At 37.0% G+C, this 12,283-nt stretch overlaps 1 protein-coding gene across 1 annotated transcript in view; it reads right to left on the bottom strand.

Moving 5' to 3' along the window:
• Nucleotides 1-6,991: 6,991 nt before the first annotated feature.
• The window catches only part of MTNR1A (melatonin receptor 1A), a 55,270-nt gene continuing 49,978 nt past the window's right edge, over nucleotides 6,992-12,283 (bottom strand). The window contains exon 2 of the mRNA XM_068403903.1: nucleotides 6,992-7,860. Coding sequence (XP_068260004.1) covers nucleotides 6,992-7,860 — 869 coding nt within the window. The remainder of the gene's footprint in view (nucleotides 7,861-12,283) is intronic.

The following is a 12,283-nucleotide window of genomic DNA, read 5'->3' as shown; positions in this document are numbered from 1 at the left end:
TCTAGTGACAATTTAATTCCTCCCTCAGTACAGAAGCTGGGTTCTTGACATGTGGAGAAAAAGATGGGGGCAATAATGGGATTCATGAGCATTTAAAAGAAATAAAATTATTTTGAAGATTAATTAGCAAGGTTTCTATTTAAAAAATAGAACCTTGTGGGGTTTTATTCATGTTATAAATTGTTATGCTTGTATTAAATCATAGATTCTTGAGGGTGACCAGTACTGAAACTACTGTATTTCATTTGTCTGTAAAACCATCTTTAACTGATATCAAACTACTCTTAACACACAAGTGGTCATAATAGATCGCAACAGGACAGGGACATTTCAGAGTCAAGAACATTATGGCATATGTTCACTGGTATGGACAGAAGGAATAGGGACAACCAAGCTGATAGCATGGTCTGAACTGAGGAACAAAAGCACATTGTCTGAGATTTGAAAGGAGAAAGGATTAATTTGGGAAGGAGATGTATTTCTAGGAGTTGTCCTGGAAAACTGCATTAACATCAAAATTGCTTCAGAGAGATGAACTGTGTGAACATAAATATTAATGAAGTAGTTGATATTTCTGCTTTCAAGATAGGCAAAATTTATGGTGAGAGAGACATTGAATGTTATTAAACTGTCAGGAAAGACTAGAAAATAGTGAACAAATTATTGGCATATTAGCCTTTCAGCCAGTCTGAAACAGAAGCTTGGAGATCTAAGAGCTTTATAGTTGGTTTAATGTGTCTGTAGTAGCTATATTTCCTTATGTTGGATGTAAGCATCTACTTGAATATAGTATTTGTGGGACATGTCTTTTACATGACTTGAAGGTTGGAAAGCAGGCATGTATAATCCATAGATCCACATAATATTTTTATGTAACTTTAAAAATAATCACAAAAGGCTTAATGATGTTTTTCCATGTGAATTTTTAAGCATCTGATATTGTATTATTAAAAAGTGAACAAAAGTATCTTATTAAGTATCTTATAAACTTACAAATACAAGAGTATCTTATTTACTCTTAGTAGACATTAACTATGATTTTGATGTCATTCTTGCCCACATTTTTCTGTTGTTACTAAGCCTACTGAGTAATTTGTAATTTGTGTGGCTGTCCTGCTCTGTCCTAACCCAACCTAACCTACTTTCCTAGGATTTGACTGTGCTGTATTTTTAAACGTAGTTTTTACTGTATTAGCAGTTATCTGCTAGTAGGGGGAAAAAAAGGACATTGCCAGTTTCTTGAAACAAATGAATTATGATTAGACCCTTTGTCTTTCAAAGTGCACTGCATTGGATTAGTCCTGTTTTACATTTCTAGATCATAGGTAGTTAATCAGATCAAAGGTCCATCTGCTCCAGGATCCTTTGGCCAGTGTCTATACTGAGGAAAAGGATAAGAACAGGGCAAGAATATAGTGATACTTCCTACAGGATTCACTCCAATAATCCTTGATTTAGGGATTTCCTGATGCTGAAGTTGTATTTTTATGCTTGCTAGCCCTACGGTATCTTCTTGCTGTGAACCAGTGGAATTGTTTTTTGTGTACCTGTTTAGCGTTTGTATAGGCCGTGCTCTGTGGCAAAAAATTCCACAGCTTAAGTTGTGTGGAAAAATATTTTTGTCTGAACCATACACCTCATAATCTCATTGTATTGCCCCAACTTCTATATACATCATGAAAAACTGAATATTTGTACATATTGAAGAAGAGTGAAGAGTATGTATTTGAGTATAAGCACTTTTAGAATCTGGAAACAAACATGCAAAGTAAAATTCTTGTTGCCATTAAATGAAACCCTTGTGCGCACATGCAATATAAGCAGAAAGGGTAATGGTAAGTAGACTTCCTGTCTCTGGACTGTTCAAATCTCTTGTGTTGGTATATTTTTCTGCTAAATAGATACTATTTATACAGTTAAGAATGAAGCCAAGTAAAAGACTGCTGACTTTATATATTTACTTACAAAAATGACAAATCACAGAGAGAGTTCCACTGGATGAGGTTAATTTTGCAGATATTTAGCAGGAAAATTCACATTCTCCCACAGCCTGGACAGCTGACAATTGATGAGTTCCTTAGAAATGAAACATATATTGCTTGTGTAATAGTGTAAAATAGCTAATTTTTTGATTTATTAAATTTAATATGCCAAAATCCTCAGCTGCCATGAATCAGTGAAGCTGTGCTGGTTTATGTGAGCTGAAAACGAGACATTGTGCCTCAAATACTGTTTGGTTGTAACTTTTGGCATAATTGGTGTATACATCTATGAACAGCATGCTTCTCAAAATATGCATACTTTGGTCAGTGTTTGGTAATAGGGATGGTTTGAGTGAAGAGTACTTCATTGAATTGGGAAAAATATTTTCTGTGACCATTATTAATGTATGTACTACTTTACTGAATTTACTTTTCTTTCTGTTAAGAATTCCAAAGGTTATTGACTTGTACTGTGAGTGTTTTCCACCCTGTTATTTATTTCAATCTCTCAGATGTATATTTGAGGTAGGAATAATATTTTTAATGAGTAAATTCATAAAACCACATAATGGAATTCTTACTTAAGACAGGCAAAAACTGGAGATACAGTACGTGGGTTATAAGCCAGGCCACTACCTGAATATTTTTTCTTCCAAGAAATTCGACTTTAGCACGTGTAATTTCCCAAGCCTCAGAGACAAGATGACAGACAGTTGTAGTTCTTAATTATTTGTAAACCATATTAATGATACTTAGAAAGTGCAGTTACTAGAAAAGAATTAAAGAATAACAGTCCATCTGTATTACTACAGTTTGTGAACAAGATATTGAAATATAAGAATTTCTGAGATTCTAATTGGCGACCACATATACTTATATACTTGTGTATTATATTTTAAGGAGCTTTTTTTATGATTTTTTTTTTCAGTGCAGTTTAAGGAAAATAACAGTTCCCTTCAATATGTCATAATTAATCAGATTCAACACGATACCATTTCAAAAGTGGTCAAAAAGAAGTAAAAGTGCGATATTAACTGATTATAGAAGGACATGCTATGCACTGCAATTCAGATTGATTACAATAGTATGTTTATTATGGATGATTCAAAGACTGACTTACCTTCTAAAACAAATAAGAAGAAAAAGAAAAATAGTAAAATCATTGTTATATATTATGCCTATTGAAATGACATATATTTGCTTCATATTTATGCACTTCCACTAGCCCAGTGGAAGAAGAAAATGTGCAAAGCGCTCTTAAGTGAACTATTCCAAATGAAATTACATTGTTGCATACAGTTACAGTTTAACTACAATAAATACCCTCTTAATTGATATTAGTATATTCATTAATATTCGCTTTGCTGGTAAATATGAAATAATGCCAAACTTCCTTGTTAACATGAAGTTTGTAATGAAGATGACCAGCAGTAAAACTATCGATCTGTAAGGTTTCAAGATGTGTTGATATAAGATCATATTCAGATTGTCAACATAATCAGGATTGTGATATAAGAAAGAAATTCTTGTAGGATAAGGTCATGGTCAATTTAGGCTATAAGTCTTCAGTGTGTGCATACAGGGTGTTCACTGCTCCTTCACAGAGGTCCTTTGGCTTCACTGGGGCTCAGACCTGAAATGGATAGGAAGTAGGAAAGGGATGGGTCCCTGCAGGTGTGGTAGACTGGCAAGACTCATGTTTTAGAATGAAATCCAACCAGGGCTGATGACTGCTATAGGACAAATACACTATTTAAAACTTCCAGATAGAACCCTAAATAATGCATTTGTGCTATGCTAGCCTTTCATGCAGTGGAAAATTTAATGACTTGGAATGTAAAAAAAATGTCATGGCTCAACCGCTTGCACAGAAGCAACTAATTTTGGATAGGTTTCTCACTCCATCTCCTTAGAATGGACGTAAATCACGATTATTTTCATCAGTCATTTTTATGTTGACCATAAAGAGTCTGACCTTGTGAGGTGCTGACTTACATTGTCATGCTCATTGTCAACGAGCAGCTTATGAGGCTGCTGACTGTCTTACATGAATCACTTTGACTCCTTTGAAGCAATAGAATCTGATTAAAAGAAATCATCACTGCAGAGTTAAACATCATTATTCTTCCACTTTTGCAATGAGTGGTTTTACAAACCTTACCTAAAATGTACTTCAGAATGGCAGTAAATGCAAAATTAATTTGAAGAGGGGAACAGATATTTCCCAATTTTTTCATCCATATTAATTTAAACTAAATTCTAAAGACTAACGCTCTACCCTCCCCCCAAAGAAGAGGAGATTAATTTCTTAAAATTATTGCTATATTTAGCAGCTCATAACATCATCAACATGCACATTTCTGTGATTTAGATTTAATACAAATATTTCAAAATATCAGAACTGAAAAATGCTCTCCATTTTTATTACAGGCCTATTGAATAAAATATATACCTTTGGTATAATATGTTTTATTGCATATAGCAAACCATTTTCATTATCATCAAAAATATATTTTAGCACTGTGAATTACAGGGGACTTTAATTCCTCAGATAACCCACAATATTGGATACAGTATCTTGAACTGGCTCATAAATATGTAGACGTGATAAACACGTACATTTTCTGTTCGAAATGGCAAGTGAAAGATCTTTGAGAATTCTAAATTTACTAATGATTAAGCTACTTAAACTATCTTTATGCTACTTTATTAGATGCATCATAAGACATTACTTTCATTGAAAATATGCTTTAAATAAGGCACGTTTTGTAAGAATTTAAATAGTTTTTTCTTACATGAAAAACTTATTTTCTTATAAGGTGGTGGTGCCTCCCTTACTAATCTAAAATCACTAGACACAAAGCAAGAAAATTACAGAGCTAAGCATCCTCCAAGGATGAAATCACAGTGAAGAAAGCTGTGATTTACTTTATGCTGTTAAACATGTTGTATCATAGTGCATCATATGATGATACTACAATAGAAGAGAGCTGGTTATTTACACAGTGGTTCTGACTGGCAAATGTAAACAAAGATGAGTCAAGCACCTCAGCAATGCATTGACTTGTTGGTTCATCTCCAGGGTTTTACAATGTTGTTCATTAGTTCCGTTGTCAACTTGACATGAGGCACCCATTTTTAAGGTAAGAAACTGGTCAGTTGATGAAGTATCAGTGGGGTTTTCAAGTAAATATTAATCTGGTCCCTTTTAGTTCATTATTAAGTCAAGGGTATGCTAATCTATGATCCTAGAAAGATGAAATGCTGTTAGATTTGTATGCAGTTAAGAAATTATATGGCATAGAGTGACTGTTGGTTTCTAAGACATACAAGCTCAAGAAAATGTCCTGTACAGCAAGCAATAATTTAAATGAACTGTTTAGGTAAAGTCCACATTTTAATATAGATTAACAGAAGTCTGATGGCTATTCAGAAACTCTTAGTCCAGTTGAAATGATTGGAATTGGCTTGGAAAAGTACAAGTGTACTTGAACACCAGTGTAGGTATGAACACTTGAGCATTAAAAGGTGTGACAGTTGGAGCATCTTTCCAGAACTAAATGCCCTTCCTTTTTAAGGTCAATATGAAGGTGAAACCTATTGTTGTGAATTGCTTTTCTCCACCAGTGGACTTCATTATAAACAGAGATTCATTGTTGTAGACGACAGCCTGTTTAGCTACTCTTCCACACTTCACAGTATGCTTCCCCTCACTGAAGAGGTGCCTGCTGTCTGCGGAAGACCCACGTAGCAGGTCCTGTCCTGAGAGTCACGTGTTCCTCCTTGTACCAGGGTCATAAGTAGCGTCTTCTCTTTTATACTATTTAAAGGTGCCTAATTGTTCCAGGTTATTATACTATGTTCATCATTGTGGTAAACACCTAATTATTATTTTGAAAACCTTATCTGTGGCAGATTACAAAATAACCTATAGTCTCAGGCTATTCTCAGGAGATCAAGCTGAGAAAGATGTTAAATGCTGATCCTGTAAATATTTCTCATTTCCCAGGGTTTCATCAATATTCCACTAACCAGACAAAACTGTCATCCTCACCCACCGTTCCTCTTAAATGCATTAATCATCTTCTCTCAGAGGTTTGGAACTTCTGTACTGTACACAAGTGAGAAATAACAGTCCTTCCTCACTTATGTTTCTAGGAGGTCTTTCCCCAAAAACTCCTCTGGGACACTTCACAATTTCATGAATTACCGCCTCTTCAGAAAGAATGGTGGTTTATATTTCTCTTCCCAACCCTCCTACACCCTTTTTCATGCCCAAACGGCTTGAGCTGATGACTCATGGCTCTTTTCTTCCCTTGCTGTTTATCCTCCTGCCCTTGTAGCTTTGAAGATAATCAGTCAGGTGTATTTCTCCTCCTAAAAGCTATTTTAAAATTGAGAAGTCAATTGAGAACGCCATTCCTGGGAGGGATGGTAAGGTTTAATCTCCAAAAAATGAATAATTGTGCCCATGTTAGGAGCAAAACAATATAGATAGAGGTACTTATCACAAATCCAAATGAATTTTCAATTACCTTGATTTTTGAGTTCACATTTCCTAATGTATTTCATAATGGTCTGATTTAATCTTTTAAAAGACGTTCCCAGAGGTTTTAGAATCAGGACCATAACCTGGCCAGAAGAAGCAGGCAGAAAGTGGCAAGAATAGTTTTGTAGTTTCTTTTATTCAGCCAGGCAAGGTGGATACTTCTGTTTCAATGTCTTTCTAGTTTATCTCCATTTAAGGAGGGGAAAAAGAAAAGTATCCATGCATAATTCTGTAATTCCCTCAAGGATATCACTGTATTGTTATATGAGAGATACACCATTGTATAATAGAATCTGTATGTCAAGGCTCTGTAACTTGATTTCCCAAATACCATGCAAGGAATTTGATCAAAGTGCTTTCATTGTAGAAGAGATATTTCACTGTCATATTTAACGGTAGGTCTAATAAAACAGATACTTTATTTGGATGCTGTTGAGTGACAATAATAAGATTCTCATTTTCAGACAGAGTCCACCTTCACTTGATTGTTGTTTGTAATCAATGGAGAAGGTTTACTTTTCATCCTGTCTCCTGCATCATTAGAACTGTCCTGGAAAAACACTTTTGCTGTACAAAAAGAGAGAATAATTCTTTTGTATTCTCTTCTGAAGTTCTGGTTCAGTAGTCCATATATGATAGCATTAAGGCAGCTGTTGAAATATGCCATGTAATAACTAGATACAAACAACCACTCTGGAATCCTAGGGATTATAGTTTCTGGGTTGACAGCCACAGCAAGGCCTATAAAGTTCAAAGGAGCCCAGCAGACTGCAAACAGTACAAATACCACAAACATGGTTACGAAGTTTCTGAAGTCATGTGGTTTCAGTCTGGGGTTGTTATCTGGTTTAACCCTTCGCCTTACCTGAATAACCAGGATCCATATTCGCAAGTAACAGAAAGTAACTATGGCCATGGGAAGCAGGAAATGGAAAAACACAACTGCTATTGTATACGCTGAGCTCACAGATTGTGCAAACGTACATGAATAAATCCTGGGGTCATATTGCAGCGATCCCACAAACAGGTTGGGCACGATAGCAACAAATGTTAGGACCCAGATCAGAACAACATAGCACAATGAATTCTTGTTGTTGTACAGCTTGTCATATTTGAGACTGTGGCAGATATAGCAGTACCGATTGATAGCGATGCCTGTAATATTGAAGATTGATCCAATAACACTTAGGCCCATCAAGAAGCCACTAATCTGGCAGTGAAGGTATCCCAGATTCCATCCATTGTGAAATACAGATGTGAGGACCAGTGGATATGGGTAGATTGCTACAACCAAGTCTGCAACTGCCAGGCTTACAACAAACACATTTCCTGTAAAATAAATACAAAAAGGCAAGTATTAGTTTTTCTTTTGCTCTTTTCTGTCACTTCTGCTCTCAATATATTAATGAGCAGCCTTAGTGGAACACTTTAAATGTAATTAGTTTCTACTTTCTAGATCAAAATTCATTGTCATATATCAGAAATAAGACACTTTTTTCATCTAAAAAGGAAGTAGCTTAACTTAAAGATGCACCTCTTAAAAGAAAACTGTCTTTGAGTTTAATTACCATGACCTAACATTTTTATCAGCTAATTTATTTGGATTCTTCACATCACATAGACCCGGAATTAATATAAAATTAAAATATTGATAAATTTAAGCCTTGCTTTGGTTTTAGTCTCTCTTGAAAAATCAGCAGAAATAATATGATTACTAATCAATTTTGAAACATTAGCTTCCATATTTAATTTAATTCCCTTTCCTTACATTACCCCTTAACTTTTCCAGTCCTGAAATGAAAATCTTTTTTTTCCCATTTGTATTTCAAGCTTCCATGACTTTAACATGACGTTTAAAGTGACTCTTTTGAATCTGCTGGTTAGCACTTAAATAAAGTTAACTTCTAAGTCTCTAGCTGAACACAAATTTAGTTGTCTTTCTTAAATTGAAAGACATACTCTTTAGTAAAAGAAGTGGTGCTGGGCAGCAACCTAGACAGTTCCCAGACACTACTGATGCCACATTCTTCTCTGCCTCCAAACTGGAAAATTAAGCAATGATCCAGTCTCTTGCTTCATTTTTAATTAAAAAAAAGGGGAGATTATTTTAGACTGAGTCAGTTCTCGAGAGAACCCCCCTCTGTTCTTCAAAGACAATGGAACCTATCATAGCTTCTTTTTTTTTTTAATTTAATCTTTTGAGCATAGATTATATATTCTTTTTTTAGTTGCTTAAATGATAACTCATCTGAATGTCTCCCAACCATTCTAGTTTCTAGGAAGAAGGTTACAAAATACATTGATATAGCTTTTATTAATTTTTTTTTAAATAATCACTACATGCATTGGTCTAATTATGCATGTCCATATCTACAGAAAGCTATAAATGTGTATATATACATGCATGTGTGTAGGTATACAAATGAATGCGTATGCATGTGTACACACGTATGTGTGTTTGAGATTATATTTTGGAATTCTGAGATTATTGACTGAAGATGAAATATGAGCTCCTATTGTAACCTGTAAGAAAATATATTGCTAGTTTAGGTGACGTAGAATTTCATTATTAATCCAAAGTAGGCTTGGTGAACTGTTTTATGCGTTTATTTTGAGCAGACAAAATACAAATAGATAAAAGAAAAAGTAAAAGTATCTATGGACCAATAGGGCATTTCAGCTGCTATAATTCTCAAAACTATTTTTTAAATATATTCTCTCAAACATCTTAAAATGCATATTCTCTCACTAATCTTATGCTTTAAATAGACAGGTAGACATATTAAGTCTGCAAACACCTACCGAGAAAAGCATAGAAATTATCTGGCTCAGGATGCTACTTACTCTCTTTTGTTTAAATTTTGCTACATGCACAAAGTACCACATTTGGTATTTATACTAGTGGCAGCTGGGACAAATGGCCTCAGAAAAAAGATTGCTACACTACTTTTCATAGATTTTGTATCTGGATTTACAAATAACTTTCTCTTGATGGTGTCTGTAGTTGTCTCTTCTTTTGCCTGGGAATTCATGGCCAGTCTGAAATATGTTTATCCTGAAGGCTTTGGCAGAATTCCAGATCATTTCAGCACAAACAGCAGAGCTCCTTTAAGCAGAAGACAAGAAGGGAAAAAAACATTGCTTTCAGAATTTACCCTTGACATAGTGGCAAGCAATACAAGAATGGATAAAGGGATCATGTGAAACTCAGAGCTCTCTGTTTGTTATGAATCAAGAATTGGCAAGTGAATGAAAAGTTGCTGTTGGCAGGGTTTTTTCCCTGCCCAGAATATTGCAAGTTTGATGAAATGGCAACATGTAAACTCCAGATGGGACAAAGAACCAGGACACTATTTAAATGTAACACTTAAAAGAATCCTATTTATATTTGCTTAGAAATTTTCTGCTTAGCTGGAGAATGCCTATCCCAAGCTTCTCTCTCTGCCATCCACTGAAACTTCTGCTGGTGCTCTCCATTAATACTGGTAATATTATCATTATTTACCCACTTGAGCCAAAAGATTCAGCTATAAGAACAAAGCTAAAAGTATGTGGGATTTTTCCCTTTCTTGAAAGAAGACAGGTGGTATACTTTTCTTTGAATAGTTTTAGCAACCCTGTGCTTTGCAAACAACTGAGTCTGGGAAGAGTAAGTGCTCTGTCTCTGAATCCGACAATGCTGGACCAGTTACAAGATCAAACTTAATTTCTACCTACCAGGCCCGTGCCATTCTTATGCACTGTCTTTTTATCACCTGTCAGATAGTGCCAGATATGCTAACAGTCATTTCAGATTTTTTCATAACTAGACTTAATTAACAGGATGCTTTGCTATAAATTAGGTCAGGTTTTCTAGAAGTTGTGATGTATTCAAATATCATATTGCCAAGATCGTTTTCTCCACATTTTTTATATATTTAATGGCACCAAAGTTTTTATTTACATTTTAAAGCACTGGTTTCTCATCACGCTAATACTTCTACTGATTTTCTTCAAGGATAGCTTAGAGACTTTTTTTTTTTTAGCATTTTGAAATCACAGAATCAGAGAATCACAGAATGGTTAAGGGTTGGAAGGGACCTCTGGAGATCATCTAGTCCAACCCCCTGCCAAAGCAGGTTCACCTAGAGCATGTTGCACAGGATCGCATCCAGGCAGGTTTTGAATATCTCCAGAGAAGGAGACTCCACAACCTCCCTGGGAAACATGTTCCAGTGCTCTGCCACCCTCAAAGTAAAGAAGTTCCTCCTCATATTCAGATGGAACTTCCCATGTTTCAGCTTGTGCCCATTGCCCCTTGTCCTGTCACTGGGCACCACTGAGAAGAGTCTGGTCCCCTCCTCTTGACACCCACCCCTAAGGTATTTGTAAGTGTTGATAAGATCCCCTCTCAGTCTTCTCTTCTCCCAGCTGAACAGACCCAGCTCTCTCAGCCTCTCCTCATAAGAGAGGTGCTCCAGTCCTTTGATCATCTTTGTAGCCCTTTGCTGGACTCTCTCCAGTAACTCCTTATCTTTCTTGAACTGGGGGGCCCAGAACTGGACACAGTACTCCAGATGTGGCCTCACCAGGGCCATGTAGAGGGGCAGGATAACCTCCCTTGACCTGTTGGCCACACTCTTCCTAATGCACCCCAGGATACCATTGGCCTTCTTGGCCACAAGGGCACATTGCTGGCTCATGGTGAACTTCTTGTCCACCAGAACACCCAGGTCCTTCTCTGCAGAGTTGCTCTCCAGTAGATCAGACCCCAACCTGTACCGGTGCATGGGGTTATTCCTTCCTAGGTGCAAGACCCTACACTTGCCTTTGTTGAACTTCATTAGGTTCCTCTCCACCCAGCTCTCCAGCCTGTCCAGGTCTCGCTGAATGGCAGCACAACCTTCTGGTGTATCAGCCACCCCTCCCAGTTTTGCGTCATCAGCAAATTTGCTGAGTGTACACTCTGTTCCTTCGTCCAGGTCACTGATGAATAAGTTGAACAGGACTGGACCCAGTACTGACCCCTGAGGAACTCCATTAGCCACAGGCCTCCAACTAGACTGAGCACCTTTGATCACTACCCTCTGGGCTCTGTCGTTCAGCCAGTTCTTGATCCACCTCACTGTGCACTCATCTAAGCCACACTTCTTGAGCTTCCCTATGAGGATGTTATGGTAGACAGTGTCAAAAGCCTTGCTGAAGTCAAGGTAGATAACATCCATTGCTCTTCCCTCATCAACCCAGCCAGTCATGTTGTCATAGAAGGATATCAGATTGGTCAAGCATGATTTCCCCTTGGTGAATCCATGTTGACTACTTCTGATGACCTTCTCCACATGCTTAGAGATGGCATCGAGAATGAGCTGCTCCATCACCTTTCCAGGGATGGAGGTGAGGCTGACCGGCCTGTAGTTGCCTGGGTCCTCCTTCTTACCCTTTTTAAAGACTGGAGTGACATTGGCCTTCCTCCAGTCCTCAGGAACCTCTCCTGTTCTCCATGACCTTTCAAAGATGATAGAGAGTGGCTGGGCAATAACATCTGCCAGTTCCCTCAACATTCGTGGGTGCATCCCATCGGGGCCCATAGATTTGTGGGTGTCCAGTTTGTCTAAATGATCTCTAACTTGATCAAGGGAAAGTCTTCCTTTCTCCAGACTTCCTCTTTTACCTCCAGGGTCTGGGATTCTTGAGGGCTGGCCTTAGTAGTAAAGACTGTGGCAAAGGCGGCATTCAGTAACTCTGCCTTCTCTGAATCCTCCGTCACCTGGGC

This window comes from Nyctibius grandis, chromosome 6 (genome assembly GCF_013368605.1).
Source record: "Nyctibius grandis isolate bNycGra1 chromosome 6, bNycGra1.pri, whole genome shotgun sequence".
NCBI lineage: Eukaryota > Metazoa > Chordata > Aves > Nyctibiiformes > Nyctibiidae > Nyctibius > Nyctibius grandis.
Note: the sequence above shows the minus strand (reverse complement) of the source record. Positions and strands in the feature narration are given on the sequence as shown.